This window comes from Anabas testudineus, chromosome 16, assembly GCF_900324465.2.
Source record: "Anabas testudineus chromosome 16, fAnaTes1.2, whole genome shotgun sequence".
Classification (NCBI taxonomy): Eukaryota; Metazoa; Chordata; class Actinopteri; order Anabantiformes; family Anabantidae; genus Anabas; species Anabas testudineus.
This window is the reverse complement of record NC_046625.1, coordinates 9327925-9349224: the sequence shown is the minus strand read 5'-3', so window position 1 is coordinate 9349224 and position 21300 is coordinate 9327925. Positions and strand designations below refer to the sequence as shown.

Below are 21300 nucleotides of genomic sequence, written 5' to 3'. Positions count from 1 at the left end.
TGAAAATGTTTTCCTTCCTGATTCTCTATCTTTCCCGCAAATCAACATTTGCTTTCATGTAAATTTCACTTCATCTTTCAAGGCTTGTATGCAAAATACGTCACGGTCACAAGGTGAGTAACACTTTCCTGAGCAGTTACCAGCATCCATGGAATTTTTTCCTACATAAGCAAGAGTAACAAGAATGAAACCAGAATAACTGAGTGGAAAAATAACAAATTCAGTAGTTGATGAGGAATTTGTGACATTTAAAATTGATGTGAATTATTTATATCAACTTCACAACCAACAGATTCTGATCTAAGTGAACGTCTATAGGAGAGATTTGGACCACTTCCCTCTCCACTATTGTCACTGAACACACTGATTTAAAAAAATAAAAGTGCTTTTTACAGTTTTAATCAAGAGAGTTAAACAAACAGAGCTATTCTGGATCTGGCTAAACAAACTACAACACGTTATAAAACTACAACAAACTGTTTATAAATTATAAATATTATGTGCAACTGTATCTGATGAAAAGTGTTCATATAGATATTTGGCTATAATCCACAATAAAATTATTAGTATTTTTTTTAAAATAAAAAAAATAAATATATTTTAAAAATGACAGAAAGCTTGAAAAACAGTTGACTTTTTATTTTAGTCCATAAAAACAAACAGCAACAATAAAAATAACAAGGTGGTAACCATATTATTATTAATAATAATAATAATGATATCCAATCATGTAAAACAACATAACAATAGACAGTAGGAAATTAAATTAACTTAAGATTGCCATCATTCTCAAACCACCCCATGTACCTAAAAGCTGTGGCGCTATTGCGTGTCCATATTTTGGGGGCAACACGGGAAAGTTTTCAGGGGGAAAATCTGTGGTGCAGTTAGGAATGTCGAGGTGCTGGTTGGGGTGTGTGCGCAAAGAGCTGATCCCAGGTCGGGTGTGTGTTTGAGATGGAGGGTAAGGACGCAGAAAGAGGTAAGAGATCTGATCGACTGCTAGAAAAGTGACAGCAACAGTCTCTCAGTGTCAGGGCGCTCTCCAGTAGAGTTGCACGTCAGTATGCCCAGTTTATACATACATATATACAGGAAACGGACACACACACTCTCTCCACACACATACAAGAGAGCACAGTAGAGTTGAAAAAAAGTTCACAATTTTCTAAAGGTGGAAATGAGCACAATAAAATCCCTTGAATTCGTGAATAACCCAGAAGTTACTACAGAGCACCAGTATACTCCAAACATGCTGCTTTTTCTCCTGTCTACCTCTTCAACTTCATGATACATTTAGTTACATACACGTTTGGCCTTTCTGTGAAAATAGAACAGTGGAGCTGCCTGCAGTTCAGTCACAACGACAGTGCTCAGGTTAGAGGACTTTAATCAGAGTTAATTCCAGTAGAGGAGATGTTTCTATTCTTCCATTCACTCCCAACCTAAATCTACAGTTCCAGTCTTTTTAAATCCACAAGCGCAGCTGAAGCTCTTCTGAGTCTGGAGATGGGTTGTGAGTGCAGAGCGAAGACGACTAACCTGACTGCTGTACATGGTGGTTGAGGGGAAGGACGTCTGCTACATGGCGGTGAGGGCAACTGGCCTCAGTCAGTGAGCACGAAGTGCACAAGGTGATCTATCAGCGTGGCACCTGCATCTGCTGTGAGGTCTGTGATTGGTTCTGAGCGGTAACATCGGGGCCCCGGCTCGCCAACCGGCTGAGAATGTTCCTCTCTGACATTTGCAGCCGCACAGCCACTGGGGGTATCCTGGCGATGGTTGCAGGGAGACGTGTGACATCAGCCTTCATGTCACTCAGCAGCTCCTCCAGCTGTTTGAGAACTAGACATATGAAAACATGGAAATGAGCACGTCTGTGATAACCTACATTAAGCAATGTTTTGGTTTAATCAGCTCTATGTTTGGGGCAGAACAGTCATCCAGATTTTCAAGCAGCAAAATTTACTTGCAGTAAGGAACAGCACCACTCCACCTCTGATGCTTTTATTGATTTGCCCTCCAATTATAAAGGTACCAACAAAGGATGTGTATCAAAGGTTGGTGATGGTTATATTTAACTGCTCAGTTTATCACAAGAAAATGCTGACAACAAAGGCACATCACTGATGTGCAGTGAAATGAGAGCTGAATGATTAGCTGATTAATCAAAGAGTTGCTTTACTCAAGGGTAACAATTTAGGAATTGCAACTTTTCAGCTGTGAGGATTATTTTAAACCAAATATCTTTGGTTCTTTAAACAAACCTTTAAATTTTAAGTTGCCATTTTAGATTTTGTGATATGATGAAAACATTTCGGATTAATCTATAATGGAGTCGTCACTACAAAAGTAGATAGTAGAAGTGCTTATTTCCCTTAAGGATAATAATAGGCTGTATTTTTTCAAACATGGAAACTGCTCAAAATGTAACCACAGTGTTTCAACAGATGTTAGTTGGCTAGTTTTTATAGCAGCCATAATTAGAAACAAGAAATTTAAATACTTGTGAGCACACAACAGTTCTCTTTTGCATACATCTGATAGCATCACAGTGACAACGAATGCATCTTCGCTCTCTCGAACAAACAAAAACACAGAAATGAAGTGCTGAACTTCTGCCTTAGACACAGGCAATTTGTCATGACTGAGAATATTTCTTAAATATTACAAAAAGTTCATCAAAAAGTATTTGAAACATCCTTAAGTTTTACCTTTATGCAGCACTGCATTGGCAGGCTTGTTTCCAGACATGGACTCCTTGCTGAGGTGCTGGTGGGACTCAGCGAGGCACTCCACTTCACTGAAGCGAGTGTTAAGGGCCATGGAGGGGTGGGCTGGGTCCTCAGTCATGTTGAGGTAGGCCGCCCTGCGCAACTGCTCCTCGATGACTAGTGCCTGTTCCAATAACTACACAAGACGGGCAGAGATAAATGGCTCGTGTGACATTTAAGACACAGACACACACAGATACACACACAGATTCAGGGAAATGTGTTAACAGGGAACTCTCAGATCACCTTGAACCTGCGGGCCAAAAACTTGTTCTTGATCTCCAGGAAGTTCCCTCTGCTCATCTCCCCTTTGAAGGGCTCATTCAAGATGGCAAACCTCACATCATTCTGCACATCCTGCCACCGAGCATAGCCGTGTCTGAGTCACTCGGGTCAAGTGTGACAACATCAAATTTCACGTGGGTCTCATTATGATCTAGTAAGGTTTAATTTATCATTCTAGTTAGTGGAGGAAGTCATTAAATAGATGCCTAAATAAGTGGAAAACACACATATCTTACTCCGACTAAAGAAAACCAAATAATGATAACAAGAGTTATGCGTCCATAATACTGTGCATTAGAAAGGATACTGTATGATGCCAGCAAGGAGCCAGTAGTCATGGCGACGGTGCCAAATCTCAAAGGTTTTCTTAGTGACAGTGGCAGCCCGCTCTTCATTCTGCCACAGAGAGTGAAGCTCTGGAAAGGAGAGCAGAAAGGTCAAAAGAGAAATGAAAAAGAAAAAGAGAAACGAGAGAAAAAGCGTGAATGTGTGTGTCCACCTGTGAATCCTCCATCTGCAATGTTGAACATGAACCTCTGCTTGGTGGCTTTCTTCTTCTCTTCGTTGACATTAACCGCTGGCGCAGCTGTTCCTCCGTCTTTGGTGTTCTCTCCGTTCTGCAATTTGCCAGACTCATCTGTTTTCACGCTGTCCTTCTCCTCCTTATGCTCTGTGAGAAACAAAAGAGACAGACAGAAGCATGTCAGTTCTAAATATACAAAAATAGAAAGAATATTTATCATTTTTATACAGAATCTCCTGCCATTATGGAGCCTTGTATCGAATGTTTTAAAATATTTTATAGCCATTTTAAAGTATTGATAGTAGAGAGATGATGAGAAAAGAGATCAAAACCTTAACCCTACCAAGAGGGCGCTAACACTGTAGCACTGAATTATGATACCAATAAATTGGTGATATTTTGATATCTTACATATAGATGTCTATCATTATCTTAATGGTACAGAACATGGACTTTATGTATGCACCTTTCTTCTCCACTGCGGATAAACCAGTGCCCATTTTTTCATCCTTGCCTTCCTCAGCTGAAATAGGAAAAATACTGTATCAGAGAAGCAGAAAATTGGCTAAATTATTTTATGTATTATCATTTATCGTACCTTTAGACTCCTCTGATTCCGTCTTGCCCTCTGAGCCCTCACCCTTGACATCAGAATGAGTGTCCTTCTCCATCTCCGAGGTTTTGTCTTTCTCTTTGTTCACATCTTCAGCCTCCTTCTCCGTCCCTTCATGTCCATCTCCGGTCTCCCTCTCTTTTTCCTCTTTTCCTGCAGCTGGATCTACCTCTCCTTCTTTCTTCTCTGTCATAGGGGATTTTTCAGACTCATCTGGGATTTCAATAATCTACCAAGGAAGTGGTCAGTGCCAAATTAGAAAATTTGATTGAAAAATATAGTACATGTAACATGTGTAATAGGGGCACAAAAGAAGAACTTACCTCTGGATCATCTGTTTTCTTGCCACCTTTGCTCTCCTCTCCCTCCTTCTTCGCATCTTCCTTGTCCTCTGATTTAGACAAATCCTCTGTTAAAAAAAATATTACATTTAAAAGACTGAGAAAGAGGCTGTCTCCTTATGGCTGTCATTTAAAAACTAAATAATCTTTAGCCTCCTGGCCAGTAGTTGTTTTATGTTTTTACAACTGTATCCAGAAGAGGGCGTCAAAGATTAAGCTGAGTGTGGAATAATATCTATATGGGCCTGAATAAATAACATAATATAACAATGCTATCATATATATCATAATCACAATATAAATATATTTCAGTGCAAAACAAAGAAATAATCATTCCCCCAAATTTATAGTAGTTTTAGAATTGAGGTTAAAAGGAAGTTTCCACTCGGGTAAAAGATGTGGTTAAATATGTGGTTCTGCGACGAAGAGGAAACAGAAATGCATGTCATTCGTCAAAGAACAGTGGTACACGTAACTGTGATGTTTATCAATGCAAACGTGTCTCATGAAGCTGTAATTAAATGATGTGACTGAACAAAGAGCAACATGTTTGTCAAGAGTTCCTGCTTCGGAGTAACGGTCATTTCTACATTGTTAAAAATATCAATAGAGTCAGTTTAAGGTTAGAGATTAGAATTAAGTTAGAGTTGAGTTAAGGGCTGAGGCTCGTCATTTAGCTGTGACTTCAGAGGCCAGAGATATAAGTGTTATGTGTCAATCTGTACCTGGGACAGGAGTGTTGGGCTGTGTGTCTGCGGGGGTCCCAGTAGAAGGGGTTTTGGGGTCTTCACCAGCAGCCAAAGCTGCAGCCCTTTTGTTCTCCTCCAGCTCAGCCATCCAAGGCATTGACCACTGACCGTTCACATGCTCAAACTCCTGCACCTGTTAATCAACATCAGGCAATTCACTCTTCAACCAAGCAATTTGATATTTGAGTTGCATACATTAACTACTGAGTCAGGATGACATAACATGTACTCTGTAACAGTCTGTAACTGTCTACCTTTTTCCTTATAAGGGACATCACACCAATGCGAGTAAGCACATGTTGCCTTGACAGACCCTCACGTGGGACGCCATCTGCAAAGGTCTCAGCTCCATCAGCCCCCGGCTCACAAAGATGACGCATGAACAGAGACACATAAGCCCTGCAAACATTTGTGAAAGAGAGGGTTAAGGGACGTCCCCATAAATACATTTGGAAAATGTCTAAATCCCTGTGAGTCATGAGCCTCAATTCACAGAAATGTTTAAAGACAATACAGATTTGGTACTGTTAAAAAGCCACAAGAGGCTTTCAGTGCAAACAGCCAAGAAAAAGGATCTAACACAACTTTGGGCTGTTTGTTCGAAGAATTAGCAGTTTTGGTCTCTAAACCAAAATTACTGAATATTATTTTTCTGCACTCAACTTGGCGGCCTGACTTTCATGCTAACAAAAAAACATATTTTCAACAGTGACTTTAGTCTATACCAACATACACTGGCCTTCCAAAAAAAAAGACACACTAATATTTCATTGGACCGCCTTCCGCTTTGATTACGACACTCATACGTTGTTTCGATACGTTTCTGCAATGTCACAACATTTATTCCCATTCAGAGTTGCATTAATTTCTTGCCAATATCTTGTATTGATGATGGGAGAGTCAGACCAATGCACAAAGTCTTCCCCAGCACATCTCAAAGATTCTCAGTGGAGTAAAGGTCTCGACTCTGTGGTGCCCAATCCATGTATGAAAATGATGTGTCATCCTCCCTGAACCACTCTTTCACAATTTGAGCTGAATGAATCCTAACATTGTCATCTTGGAAGACGTCTGGGCACATAAAGTTGTTGAACCTAGACCTGACCAACTGCAGCAACCCCCGATCATAGCACTGCCCCCACAGGCTTGTATTGTAGGCATTAGGTATGATAGGTGCTTAACTTACTTACTTCACTTAAGTAAGTTAAATCTGGACACATCAGACCACATGACCTTCTTCTATTGGACAGTTCTTAACCCAGTTTTAGTAGTTTCATCACATCATCATCTCTTTAGATGTTTTCTTTGCTTGATTTATGCCAATTATTTGACCCTTCTGAAATAGATTAATATCTTCTGACACCAGGATGCGTCTTCCAACATGGCTGTTTAAGAAATGAGAAGCTAATCACTGCATCAGTTAGGGTTAAATAACTTATTGCCATCTGAAAAATAATCATCCATGCAGAAATTATCCAATGGGGGCCTATTACCTCTTAGTTAAAGTGTATTTTCAGTGTATTTTGCTCAGAAACAAAATAAGTTCTTCAGCTTGATATAGAACAGCCTCCACTGCTGAGACAAATAGGAAAATAGCATTTTAAGACTCACTTAAATTCTTTCTCAGATTTTCCTCTGAGGTCCCTGACAAGCCACTGATTGGTGAATGCATCCTGAGGAGGCATCCCATAACGCATCACTGCATTCAGGAAGGCCTTCCTCTGCCGTGCATTAAAGCCCAACACCTGGGGAAGGAAAAGATCAACAGATAAAGTAAACAGAAGTCAATGCAACCAGAAAACACTGACAGCATTTAACAGTATGGCAGCACTGGTTGCATCTTATCTGTGTATGAGCAGCGTGAGCGGAGCTGAGATGACAGAAAACTTACCTCAATGTTCCCACCAACCCTGGCCAACAGCGGAGGCAGAGGTTTGTCCCTGTCATTCCTCAGCCCTTTGCGGTTTGGTCTGCGAGCATTAGCTAAGAAGACATTAACATTTTTAGTGTGTGTTGTTAGTGTTCAGATTCAGACGCAAAAATATTTCATTGAAGCGATTAAAATTAAGTGTATTTGATGATGTGTGCTCTTGTTGTCCTAAAGTTTCTCTGTGAAGATGTTCCACTTACGCCTCATCATGTCATACTCTGATCCTGCTGAAGCTGTCCCTCCTCACTGTCAATGCACTTTCACATTGTATGTTACTTCTTAAAACAAAACGCTTTCAGAACATTTACAACTGAAAGCAGGCTGGTGATTGATTTAATAAACTTGAACCATAATTCAAATGAAATCAAAATACAATTAATACAATAAACTTTTAAAAATAATACAAATACTGCTGAACAATTTGTTCTGAAAAAAAATCTAAAGTTACATGCATTTAGAACCTATTTAAAAGTTCATGTGAACAAACACAATCTCTTTAAAGTGCTAGTGTACAGTTCAGGTAGCAGAGAAACCATTGATTTTAAATGTCTTTCCCTGGTTCTTTTCCTTTTGCCTCCTCTTTTTTGCCTTTTTCTTTCTGTTTTGTCTTGCCTCTCTACAATCAAAGCAGATGATGCATCGACACATGTAGTTGCAGCAGCTGTCTTCTGAATCTGAATAAACATCTGCAGGGGTGGTTTGAAGGATGTTAGTGAATGACACAACTGGAGCTTGAATATTAGGGACTAATCTTTACTAAACATGAAGGCCTATCTCCATGTTTTAACTTGTTGGGATCAATTCTTAAACTCTAAATCTATCTTTAGAATAACTGTTTTAAAATAACTTGGATACAATATAATGTTTAAAGTACACACAAACATAACCCATCTTAAAGCACCATTCATCAAAACATCAGTCTTACCTTCTGTCCGTTCATCAAAGTCTTCATCGCCCTCCTCTGAAGCCACAGAGTAATCAGACTGGTTGTCCGACTGATCCTCCTGCCAGTCTAAACCAAACCCAGACAGAAATGTTGAGGAGAGAGAAAAGGAAAAGGGCAAAACTCTAGGTTCTATTATAGGGCCTTTTAGACAGACGTCCCTGCATATTGCTGTTAAACTGACCCTTCATTAAGACAGCTTTCCTAATTTACACTACACCAAAGAAAAGCTGGCATCCAACCAAAAGGACGCACGTACTGTCGTTAGTGTTGCACTTTTACAACATGATTCAGAATGAAGCACAGTTGTTGTGCATGATAACGACTGCAGGCACAGAATTGGATTTGTGTGAACATGATTGCATGATAAGACATATGTCGAAGGCACAGTAAACTGCATAGGATTTGGTTATATTGCAGTCCGGTAAAGCATGTTGTCTCCCGGGACAAATAATAAAAAATAAATATTTGGTTTAAACCTTTTTGTTTCAACCATCGTAACTGATGTAATCAGTTGGACTTTTTGATTAATGCAGATATGTTTAGTTTTTATTTAAAAAAAAAAAATAACTGCATACAAAAGAAGAAATGACACTGAAGCTGCCCAGATAATCTTACAGCTTTGCACGAATAAGGGGAAATGCTTTGTTGTTTTGTGTTTTCATCTGGAAATATGTGTAGGTTTATTTTAATGCTCCTATTGTCAGCATTGGTTGGGATGTGAGAACTGAATTTCCATAATTTTACAAGAGATTAAATGTAAGTTGATTTTACATGTGCAACATTAATGCCTCTTTTTAAACAGTTACAGTACCAAATCCTAAAAATATAAGTACGAAGTCTGGGTGTTTCAGTTTGTTTCAGGAGTATTGGGTGTATTTAACAAATGTATCCATATTATATATATAAGATTATCATTATAAAATAGTCCTAAGTTTCAAATACACCTTTCTAAATAAGAAAATAAACTTATAAAATACAGTAACACCTTTCTATGGCCAATCTCAAGTCACAAAACTCAGCTAAACTGTATCTCTTACCATATTACACCAACACCAACACCAACAACACTGCACAGCACACACACACACACAAACACACAACGAAGAGATTCCATTATATATTGTTCTGTACCCTGTCTTATACCTCGGTCCTCCTGGGAGCCGTCATTGTAGTTGACAGGCTTTCGAGTTCTTTTGCCTTTGCCCAGATTGCGGGCGAGATCCTCCTGTTGCTGCTCATAGTGGTGTCGAAGCAACTTCTCCCAGTAGTCAGGATCCACACTTTCTTCCTGCTTAATCACCTCCCTTTCGACCTCCTCCTCCTGAAAGAAAGACAACAAAATAACACAGTATAGATAATGAATGCAGCCTGTGGATTATGTTTTTAAAAATGTATAACCTTTTACAGACACTGACTGTGCTATGTTGAACAATAATGTTTGAGCTACATCTGACACCTAAGACCAAAATACATCTTTCGTCTATTTTTCTGACTCCTGGTTACTACAACTACAAAACCACAAAAACCTTTAGATACACTCTTACCTCATCATCTTCATCTTTGACTACGTACTGGGCCACTTTAAAGGAGCTGAGGTATTCATTCATGCTTTGAAGCTCGGTGTCCTCTGTAGCATCCTGGTTCCTGTCTAGCAAGCGTTCAATTGCCTGGTCATCGTAGTGGATCACACTGCTGTCATCCTCCTTGTTGTCCCCTGAAAGCATGTCAAATACAAAATGAAGGAAGTTTGGTACATTGAACATTTCCATATAAACTACTACTATAATACTACACATACAACAGGATGTCCTAGTCAGCATTCTTTTATTTTATTTCTTTATTTGGAATAGAAGATGCAATAATATACATAGTATAGTTGTTAATTACTTTCATAAAAAACAGCTCATCTGCTGGTCAGTGCCATGCTTATAAAACTTAGAAGCCTTTACATAATATAATATTGGCTGTGGCAAAACAAGCAAAGATTCAAAAACAGATTTGGTTTAATGTAACTAATGCCAATTTTCATTGTATCACCTATTGTTTCCACAGTAAATTATCAGACAGTCCTTTTTTGGGTAATCTGACTAATTTAGTTGTTGCAAGTTTTTACATAGTTGTTAATGATAAGAAATTAACAAAATTCATAATGGATCATCAAGACTCACCATCTCCAACTTCATCCTTGAACAACTCTTCAGTTCCAAACTTGAGGATATCATCGAGTTCCTGCTTGGACATGGAACCTGTCTTAGAGCCGAGGCCTGGTCGCACCACCAGGTGGGTAAGCATCATCTTCTTCTTTGCCACCTGGTGGAAAGAAGTAGGTGGAAGACAAACAAGCAGTGAGCAGATGAACGCAGAATCCTGACACAGTTTATCCAATTTTAAGAGGGATGTATAATTTCTTGTGGTGTTAATCTTCACAGACCTGTGTGATTCTCTCCTCCACAGAGGCTTTGGTGACAAAGCGATAGATCATCACCTTCCTGTTCTGCCCAATACGGTGAGCTCTGCTAAACGCCTACAACACACACGAAACAAACAGCATAATCACCTATCATCCAAATGAATATACAGAGACACATTTGAGATTACAGGTGGGCTTTGCAAACCTGGATGTCATTGTGGGGATTCCAGTCAGAGTCATAGATGATCACAGTGTCAGCAGAGGCAAGATTAATGCCCAAACCACCAGCTCTGGTGGAGAGGAGGAAAGCAAACTGGGGAGCACCAGGAGCTGTTGAACAACAGAATTTAAATTAAAACACAGACAGCAAACAACACCAGCTGTCCTGAGTGACTAAACAAACACACTCTTTGTGTTTGTGCATGTCTCACCATTAAAACGGTCGATGGCCTCCTGTCTCAAGTTTCCAGTGACTCCTCCATCAATTCTCTCATATTTGTATCCCTCATTTTCCAGGAAGTCCTCAAGCAGGTCCAGCATTTTGGTCATCTGAGAGAAGACCAGAACTCTGTGGCCTCCCTCCTTCAGTTTCTTCATCATCTTCTGAAGCAGCATCAGTTTTCCTGAAGCCTTTGTGAGAGCAGTGCCCTCATACATGCCATTTGGAAGCTTTGGTGCCTCCTACAATCAGAGAGAGAATTCAGATGAACTGACTGCATTAAATATTAATCAATGAAAAGACACAATAAACTGCTACAACTCATATGAAACAAATTGCTTGTTTCAGCATAATAGTGTGAAAAGATCTTAATCATACTGTAGCAGCTGCAGGAAAGAGGTAGGGGTGATTGCAGCACTTTTTGAGGTCCATGACCACATTGAGCAGAGAGACTTGGTTTCCTCCTCCACGAGTGTTTAGGGCCTCAAAGTTACGGGTTAGGATGAACTTGTAGTATTTCCTGGTTGCAAAAATTAAGAAGACAAAAAAAAAGACACTTTGTAAGATCTTTAACTTTAAAAACAAATAACGTTAAAATGCCCATTTACAACAACACGTAGGTGTGGTTTAATTTAGTTGCTGATATAGTTTTAAAGCTACTCCTACAGATCTCCTTGAATCTCTTACTTCTGCATGGGGCTCAGCTCCACCCTGACAATGAGCTCAGTCTTTGAGGGCATGTGTTTGAAAACATCAGCCTTCAGCCTCCTGAGCATGTGTGGTCCCAGCATGTCATGGAGCTTCTTGATCTGGTCCTCTTTGGCAATATCTGCAAACTCCTCCAGAAAGCCTTCCAGGTTGCTGCAGGTTAAAAGTAAACGTTCATTACAGTTAACTCTGGGGGCGTCTACCTCGTATGTGCTGTGGCCACCTTCTGTACTGGGTTACTAACTTGAATCTCTCTGGTGTCAGGAAGTTCAGCAAGTGGAAGAGCTCCTCCAGGTTGTTCTGGAGAGGAGTGCCGGTCAGCAGCAGCTTGTGTTGCAGTGGGTAGTTGTTCAAGACTCTGAAAAACTAATAAAAAAAGTGAGAAAAGGCACAGGAAAAACACTTAACATTTGATCTCTCAGTTGAACTCATTTCTACAATATAAATTAAACTGAAATACCATAAAATACCTATGTAAACTGTGTTTGTTATTACCTTGGACTGGTTGTTCTTCAGTCTGTGTGCTTCATCTACAACCAGACAGGCCCATTCAATGGAGCCCAGCACTGCCTGGTCAATGGTAATCAACTCATAGGATGTCAGCAGAACATGGAACTTAACCGGTGAGTCTTTCTGGAAAGAACAGAGAAAAAGAGATGCTGAAACACAAATATCAGGCATGTAAAAAAATATTCAGACTGGAAATATAACAGCACAAACTAAAACAAAATGTCTGAGCAGATTTATAACTTTTTAACTTCAAAATGGTGTCTGCTTGATGCTATACAGTACAACAAGTGCTAGTACAAACAGATTAAAGTTTCTAATGCATTTCATTATCATTGCTCTTGCTCCTTTTCCTACTTCTTTCTTACCTTCATCTTGGATGCCTTTTTTCCACCTCGGATGGCATTTCCTTCAAAAGAAAACTCGTTCTCTCTGATGACAGCCCTGCTGTCTTTGTCCCCTACATAGGTCACCACATACATGTCGGGGGCCCACATCTCAAACTCTCTCTCCCAGTTAATGATGGTGGAAAGGGGAGCACTGACCAGGAAAGGACCTTTGGAGTGACCCTGTATCCATGGAAGACACAGTTGGACTCAACATTAACATGTAAAGATATTATCGACTTGAACTAAGGCTCTTCAATTAGACATTGACTTTATGTTGCATGTGTGGAATGTCAGAGGAGGGTAGACGAGACAGAAGTTAACAGTAAATAACAACTGATATTTTATTTTGTTAGCAAACAGAAGTTTGAGTACCCATAAAGCAAAACAGACATTATAAATCAGGCAAATCTTACCACTATCTCGAGCAATGCAAAGTACAAAAATGCATAAAATACTTGGAGGACATTCATAAATACAGTTTCTTACCTCCTTGTACAATGAGTAAAGAAAGACCGCCGTCTGTACAGTTTTTCCTAAACCCATCTCATCAGCCAGGATTGTGTCTGTGGCCTGAGCCCAAGAAAACCTCAGCCAATTTAACCCCTCCAGCTGATAAGGATGCAGAGTGCCCCCTGTGCTGTCCAAGTATTCAGGCTGCCGATCAAACTTGATGGTGGGCTGGGAGCAAGAAATCAGAGAATATCAAAACCATGTGTCGTGACTCAGGCTACTTTTAATTCTGTCAGTAAGTCAGTGAAACTTGAAAGTGTGCCTTCATTTTATCATCGATAATCCTTTCATCTGTTGCAAAAATGCTCTATAGCAGGATCTCAATCACCAAAGCTGTTTCTAGAAAAAAGAACGTTTTGTATGGTTCAAAGTTTCACAATACTCACATCTACAACTGGATTAGCAGGAGGCCGCTCTGCCTTCTTGACTTTAACTGGCTTCTTCAGCTTCTTGCCAGGTCTGCCCTCCTCACCTACCATCAACTCTCTTCAAGAAAAAAACAGTATTCTTTGAACTGCAGTTACATGTAAAACAACAGGAGAAATATCTTCCTACCTATGCCAGCTGCTTCATACCTATGATTCCAGTATGTCTGTTTGTAGGTGTCATATTCTGGGATGTCCATGTCTTCACTCTCCCAGGTTGACTGGTCATACGGCAGATCTCTCCATTTGATCAGGTAATGCACATTGTTCTTCTTATCAACACTAATATAAAAAAAGAAACAGGAAATCTGAACTTGTTTTTTATGTGTGCACCACTTTCTAGTAAAACAGGTTTTAATTGTATTTTGCCTCGAATCAAGTTGTTGTCAACTTCATATTCTTTCTATTTTTTCAAACTGTGTGAAATTACATTGCATTGTTTATTTGTGCAGTGTCACAAAACATTTTTTAGTTTGTAAGACACAGCATAAAATATTTCAGCCACTAACTATATCAAGGCACATCAAAAACAAACTGTGTCCCACCTGTGATTTAAGATGCGATGGATCATCAGCCACTCCATCTTAACTCCAAATCGAGAAAATTCTTCTTCCATACGGACAAAGAGAGGATCTTTGTTCTTTCTCTTTGTGCTCTTGTTGTCATCACCCTCGCCTCCAAAGTCTGCAGGTGGAGGTTCGTCCATGTCAGTTTTCCTCTGGTAGTTACGGAACATCACCTGACAGTTCAGCTCCAACTAGAACAAAGGTAACAAGTGGGTGAAGAAAGGATTATCAGAAGTATGATTGAGGACAGACTGTAAATGTGAGAGGGGGGAATGGAAGAATGCCCCACGCTTCAAAAAGACTAAATATAAATTTTCGGCTACAGGTGGATACAGTTTCAGAGAGTCTGTGTACCTGTAGCTCCAGCACCCAGGAACAGTGCCAGTAGGACATATTGCACCATTTGACAAAGAACTCCCTCTCCCTGCGGCCCACCAAGGGTGGCGGATCAGGAGCATCAGCAGGCAGATCAGCAGGCCGGGGGACAGGCGTGGGAGCTGGCGGCTCTCCCCAGCGCCATGTCAAAACCTTCTGGACTTTTCCCTTCATTGGTGGACACTGTTAAAAAGTGGGGGAGGTAAGAAAATAATTAGCGTATAATGCTAATATAATTTTTAAAATAATGTAAATATTTACATGCAAAATCATAAAAAATGTCTGCCATAGTTTACTCAAACTAACACATGCACATTCACACTTATGCACCAGTGTTCAGCACTCACCTTGCAGCGGGGGCAGATCCATTCTCCATTGGGGATTTCGGGTAGGGGAGGGTTGAGGCAGTGGATGTGATAGGAGGAGGGGCAGGTGTCACAGCAAAGCAGCTCTCCTCCGTCCTTGCACACCCGGCAGTACTCAATGTGGTGGTCGTCTTCCTCCTCCACTCCTTCATCTCTCCTGTCTTCCTCATCCTCCCCTTCGCCATCAGAGAGATCATCTCTGGCCTCCCACTGGATCCCCTCCTTCTCCTGGTGGCAGAATTACAGAGACAGGAAGGTGGTGTGTGTGTGTGTGTGTGTGTGTGTGTGTGTGTGTGTGTGTGTGTGTGTGTGTGTGTGTGTGTGTGTGTGTGTGTGTGTGTGTGTGTGTGGTGGTGGGGTGTGGAGGGCAGACAGGCAGGGAAGGTATGCGGAACGAAGTGAAAGGAAAAAAGGGAGGGGTGTGGGGGAGATCCAAGAGTGCCGGGGGGGGGGGGTGCACGCGCATTGCACGCGTGTGCATGTTTGCGTGTGGAGCCATTACAGAGGGAGGGAGAGAGGGAGTGGGAGGGTAGGAACAAGAACAGGAAATGGAGGATTGGTAGGGGGTAAGGCACGTGGTGGGGAATAGGAGAGCACAGACAGGAACATGAGCACACGGGTTGGGAGGGGGGGGCAGCAGAGGACAGACAAAAACGGAAACACAAAAACTGATGAAAATCACAGCTAACAAAACGTGTTTACTAACAGTGAACTCTCTTATCAGTGCAACTTTCCAGGAAAAGATTTCTACGAAACATTATTTCAGAAACAGGTGTAATTTTTGTCCCAGTGTTTCATGCTCATGATTCCGATTTGGTCCTCTCTGTTATACAACCAGATAGCATTCTCTGCAAAGTAAGGAGAGGTAAGATTACAGTACTCACACAGTGTGGGCAGCTCCACTTGCCCTCAGGTGCTTTCTCCATGTCAGGGTCCAGACAGACCATGTGATAAGCTCGGGGGCAGGTGTCACACAAAATGATCTCTCCTCCCTGCTGGCACACTTCACAGTAGTCCTGGTGGTCTGTCTCATAGCCATCGCCGTCCTCTGTCTCCACTAAGAGAAGACATTCAACTTGGCCTTGACTTTGTTTTTGTTTTGTTTTTTATCTTTATATTTCTATATATGTTTTTATTGTGTATGTTTTTAATATTTTCATGCCAACCTTTCTTCTTTTTCTTTGCGCTCTTGGGCTTTTTCTTAGGGCGGCTGCTGCGACTGGAGCCATCTGACACTGAGAAGCTCCCATCATCAAAGTCACTGTCAACATCTGGTTCATCTTCATCACTCTGACACAAGACCACAACGAAAATGAGAAAAACACCTGGTTACATTATAGTAAAATACAGCATAGTAACACTATTGTGATTCTGCTTACTAAGTGAACAGCTATGACAAAAACAAGATCTTACAGAGGAGCGTTTCCTCTTGCTGTTAAGACCCCCAAGTTTGATCTTGAGTGGAGCCACTTTCTTGGGTTTGGGCTTCGGTGGAGGCTTAGACGCAGACTTTGACTTCTTGCGAGCGTTAGGACCTGAGAAGACAAAAACATAAACAAGGCATTTAAGAGTATAAAGTATGTAATGATTCGATGTAGAATTTATTATAACAGCTATGGATCTTTAGATTCTTCTATTTTTATTATATTTCATTTATGTTTTAACAAAGTTAAGTTTATTTAGCTTCTATATATACACTCACTGGCCACTTCATTAGATATCCTACTTTACCTTTGCCCTCTTTGGTCTTGGCCTTGCGGAGTGGAGGGGCTGGGGCAGCTGGAGGTGCAGCAGGTGTTGGAGCAGCAGCAGGAGCAGAAGCACCTATGAGTGAAGTAGGAGCACCAGTATCTGCTCCTCCGTCTGTTCCTGCCACCACCATGTTCTCCACAACTGCAGCCACGCTGGCAGCTGCCAGAGCTGCATTGGCATTGGCACAACCCTACAGAGGGAAACAGAATCAGAAACTTTGTTGTCAACTGTCAAACACAAAAAGCCAGAAATACATGAAAAACAAATTGTTCATTACAAGCCAGATTTGTGATCTTGTTCCGATTATGAATACCTTTAGAGGGTTGTTTGTGCTGAATTCTCTCCATTTAGCCATCATCAAAGTCATCATCTTGGACACAGCAATTTTGGGATTTTTAGCTGCAATTAAAGGCCTAAGGACGTAACATTTAAACAAGATACAGTGATTGTTAATATGTTCATGTGCACACAGGTCCTTAATAATGAGGCAGAGGCAAACAGTAATGTCTGCTGTTACTAAAAAAATGGTTTTTCTCACCTGACAAACTGGCTGAAGGCCTTGTAGTTGGTGAGGGAGCTGTAGTCTTCCTGAGTAAAGACGTGGTCAATGTCTTTCATGCTCCAGGCCTCCAACAGCTGGGCAGAGCTTTTAGGCTAAGGTGGGAGGGGCAATGGCACATTCAAAAGTTAAAATCAATCAGTCAATTAACAATCCAACTCCAGATATGTCTGAATGAACCTTTACCTGGCAATCGTCGTCGTCGTCCTCGTCATCTTCAGGTTCTGGATCTTTGCGTTTGCTCTTTGAGCTGGACGATCCTTTCTCTGCTGATCCACCTCCTTTCTTCTTGTCTTTGGCAGAGCTGGAGCGTTTCTTCTTTTTCCTCCCCGGGGCATAATCACTTCCTTCACTCTCTGACCGCATACCTCCCTCATCTGCATCCCTCTCTATTGCTTCTATGCCAATCAGGTGCTCTGGGGAGCTGACTGGCAACTCCTACAAGACAAAGAACCACTCTGCTAATTACATGAAGACACTGATGCTTTTAGACTTTTCATATATCATATAAATTAAAAGTGTCATCCTTTTTGTTTCAGTCTATTGTGCTCCAGGAACCCTGAATAGAAGCCCTGCATTGGTCAGTGGTTCAATACTAAAGTCAAGTGCAGTGCAAACAATTACTACGTTGATTGACAGAAAATTAATCAGCAACCATTTTGATAATCAAGCTAAATAATTATATATTTTCAAGGTCAGTACTCACCTGAGAATTTACTGATTTTCTTTGTTTGACATTGTTACAAACTGAATATCTTTGTGTTTCTTATTATTAGTCAAAACAATCAGTAAATTACACTTAACTTTTTTCAATTATTTTATTTTATTTTCAATTGTTTTAGCATTTTTGTTTTATATTTTTTTGACAAAATGGCTGTTTGGTGGTTAACTGAGACAACAATAGACATTTTCATTAAAATAAGTTAATGAAGGTATATGCTTCTATCTCGTTTTAAATATTCACATTAATTATACTCAGAGCAATTATGATTTACGTAAATAATACAAGCTCATTTGGCTGCAAAACAACCACCACTATGATAGTAAATCTATAGGACTCTAACTAAAGCACCAGGGTTCCCTGAGGTCTTATAATTGTTTTAGTGTGCAATACTAGACAAGAAATCAAACAACATTTGCAGCATTTCACTGTCAGATGTTGTTGTCACCAAGCCAAATCCGACAGTCCCAAAAAATGTGGCTCTCTGAGCCTTCAAGAACAGCTCCACACCTTCATTGACACAATACCGACCTGCCCATGTGAACATAGTAATATTTTGCACACTATAGTTATTATGCCTGTCAACAAAAAGATCTCTTCTCTAACCAAATTAAATGTAAATAATAAATGGACAAAATCTGCAGTCCTTGTTTTTGCTAAGATGCATTCAAAGGTCAGAGTTAGACAAATACTTTTCAATCACACCTTGTGTTTTTATCCGTCTGCAGAAGTGCAAACTCTAAATTTCATCTTTAAATCTGCAGCAAATTTCAGCAGCCTACTATATTTTTCTAACATGGGAGTGATACGTCCTATTATTAGCATCAGCTGAACTTCACAAGGGAGTTGTACACAAGAGGAGGTTTGTGGATTTGGTCGATTATTAACTGCATTAAAGTGAAAGCATAAATATTGAGTGGTCACATGCTTCCAGAGTAGGTGCTGACATGTTAGTAGAGTTTTAAACTTTTTTTTCTGTGCATTTTGTTCAGTTAAAGATAACAACCAACCTCTCTGATGGGTCTCTGCCTCTTGCTGCTGCGGCTCTCTCGGCTGCTCTTCTTGGCTTTCTTCTTCTTCTTAGACTTGGGTACCTCGTCTACGTCAGACACAGCATCCTCCGGCTCGTCCTCATCTGTCGGGGACATGCTTTCATTAGTGAAGAGTGTGTGTGTGTGTGTGTGTGTGTGTGTGTGTGTGTGTGTGTGTGTGTGTGTGTGTGCACGGACAGGAGCCGTGCTGCAGGCCGGAGGGAGCAGAGAGGGGGACCGCGCACTGGCACGACTTGGCAGATGTCCGTGCACGCCCACACACACACACACACACACACCGTAAATGCCACAACAGCACAGGTTGAAACTTGTCTTTGAAACTTTGACAGTTCACGCCTGCGCTCCAGAAATCACACACAATGTTTACAGAACGACAGAGGTTGAAAAAGAAAAACAGCCAAGTAGAAACAGTTGCTCGCCAAGTTAGCTAACTAATCTATCATGGCGAGTGACGGACGGCCCGAGCCGACTACTCTGGGCTAGCTGAAGCTAACGCTAGCTTCGCGGCGAAGGCGAGCTCAAGTCGCCGGCAGAGATGGACCTCCTTCGGGGGAGAGACAAGCGAGCGTACCGTGAAGAAGTGAGTGCTCATCCGCGCCGAAGTCTTCCCTGTCATCCTCGCTGCCCGACATTTTCCCCGGCGTTTTATTTTTATGTCTTGCTGGTCGAATTAATCCCTCCTAAACCTTGCTCCTCGGTCGGCGAGGGAGGAGGGAAAATGACGTGGGACCGTTGGAGAATGGACCGGGGGTGTCCAGGAAGGGAGGGGTGGTGGGTGCTGAAAAAAATAAATAAGAAGAAATGACACGGCTAGGTTGGTCATCTTCACTCATTATTATTATTACTGTGTTATTATTGTGGTTTTATTACGACCACCTGCGCACTCTAACAAGTTGGATAACTAGATTATCGAGCACTGACATGATCTGTTGGTGATTTGCAGGTATTTTTTTTTTTACACAGGAGTCAATGAAGTTATGTGTGGCATCCATTGTTATTTCAAGTATGAGCGCTAATTTCGCACTGTCGAGTTAAAACAATCCATCAAAGAAAAGTTTAACCCTCGAAACCCTCACGTTACCTTCGCACATTAAAACTTACGGGAGGCTGTGTGCGGTCCCGGGTCGAAGTGTGCTCTCCCCTCGGTGCAGGAATGAACGCTAACCCAAGTCAGGCTGTTTGTGCTGCAGTTGTTGTCATTTAGTCCTCATTCATTAAGCTGCTCAACCAATGATCAGCGGAATTTAAAATAAATGAGCCGTCAATGACCCAAAACACGCTGCTCCGTCCCCCTTTCCTCTCTCTCTCTCTCTCTCTCTCTCAGCTTCACAGGCAGAGCTTAGCTAACATCCTCACAAACACACAAAGGGGGCAGACATCCCATAATAATCCCCCCCCCCCTCCCACACTCACACAGGACTCTGCATAGTTACCTCGCAACGGACAGACCATAATACTCTAGTCTGCCCCCACCCCCTCCACCACGCACGCGCGCGCGCGGGTACGCACATGCACTGCCAAGCACTAAACATGCATGCACCAGGCTCATTGCATGCACACTCCTTCCCCTTTCCACTAGCAGTCCCAGCCCCCTTAGCAACCCCGTTGTCATGGTGACACCCCCCCACACACACACCCCTGTCCTCGACAGACCATAATACTCAAGCAGCAGCAGCATACATCCCATAATATACAACTACTAAAAGGACAAAAAAGAAAAATATACAAGTCACATGGTCTCCAGGGGAGCTCAAGTCCACTAGTGACAGACCATAATACTCACCGAGCATCCACCTGGAAGTGAGGATGACTACACCAAGAAGTCAAAGAGCCTTCACATCACACAGGTAGACTACACACCAGTGGTGCAGGTCAAACAGGCCCGCTGTGAATCAGGACTGGATGTGTGTCAAGTCTTTTGATGCGGCTCTGACCCTGCTCAGCATCCCCGATGTAGACCAAGGCCTCGTCAAAGTGGTCTTATCACAGCTGGACTGCACCACATCTGTCTCATCCACTAAGGCCGCTACAATCAGATCATCCACGATCAAGTCCTTAAAAAGCAACATAAGCCAACAGGTTGTGCACAGACACAAGCGACGGTATCTTTTGGTCTGGTGCAGGTCAAAAGTGAGTAAACCACGTTTGGTTCGCAAAAATACTCAAGATGTTGCCTTCAGGTTCACTTTGTACTGCAGTAGACTTGAATGTCTGCATCATCTGCCCATCAGCACTGTGAACACAGCTGTAAACAGTAAAGGTTTTCTCAGCGTGTGTCGTTCATTAATTCATGAACGCAGAAGCAGTTATTTGTACTAGAAGTGGTAGAATTACAGCTGTCTCACATCAGTGATTAGTCTG

The 21300-nt window shown here is 41.4% G+C and overlaps 1 protein-coding gene across 2 annotated transcripts; it reads right to left on the bottom strand.

Moving 5' to 3' along the window:
• Window positions 1-651: 651 nt before the first annotated feature.
• chd4b (chromodomain helicase DNA binding protein 4b) lies at window positions 652-20271 on the bottom strand. 2 transcript variants are annotated; one of them, XM_026370490.1, is made up of 40 exons: window positions 20041-20271; window positions 19511-19717; window positions 18898-19022; window positions 17353-17604; window positions 17146-17261; window positions 16921-17020; window positions 16587-16797; window positions 16269-16390; window positions 16022-16145; window positions 15740-15912; window positions 14838-15083; window positions 14470-14673; window positions 14095-14306; window positions 13700-13831; window positions 13511-13610; window positions 13101-13292; window positions 12594-12794; window positions 12214-12351; window positions 11963-12084; window positions 11698-11871; window positions 11389-11530; window positions 11003-11252; window positions 10777-10901; window positions 10593-10685; window positions 10330-10471; window positions 9706-9875; window positions 9293-9482; window positions 8141-8227; window positions 7177-7268; window positions 6897-7030; window positions 5540-5684; window positions 5262-5418; window positions 4519-4604; window positions 4181-4424; window positions 4049-4105; window positions 3559-3729; window positions 3367-3475; window positions 3021-3153; window positions 2715-2910; window positions 1643-1845 (listed from the first exon to the last, which is right to left on the bottom strand). In XM_026370490.1, exons 2-40 carry the CDS (start codon window positions 19569-19571, stop codon window positions 1643-1645), a joined length of 5931 nt encoding a protein of 1976 aa, XP_026226275.1. In that variant the 5' UTR covers window positions 19572-19717; window positions 20041-20271. The 2 variants fall into 2 exon arrangements, with proteins under 2 accessions (XP_026226276.1, XP_026226275.1); XM_026370491.1 differs by lacking the exon at window positions 20041-20271 and having other exon boundaries at window positions 652-1845; window positions 9305-9482; window positions 19511-19571.
• Between the last annotated feature and the right edge of the window lie 1029 nt (window positions 20272-21300).

Excerpts from the sequence above, each read along its gene's own strand:
- chd4b (XM_026370490.1), bottom strand. The coding sequence starts at position 19,571 with ATGTCGGGCAGCGAGGATGACAGGGAAGACTTCGGCGCGGATGAGCAC. Across the intron at positions 16,146-16,268 it reads GCAAGAGGAAACGCTCCTCT|AGTGATGAAGATGAACCAGA; the intron begins GTAAGATCTTGT and ends GTCTTGTGTCAG. Across the intron at positions 8,228-9,292 it reads GGACCGAGGTATAAGACAGG|ACTGGCAGGAGGATCAGTCG; the intron begins GTACAGAACAAT and ends GGTTTGGTTTAG.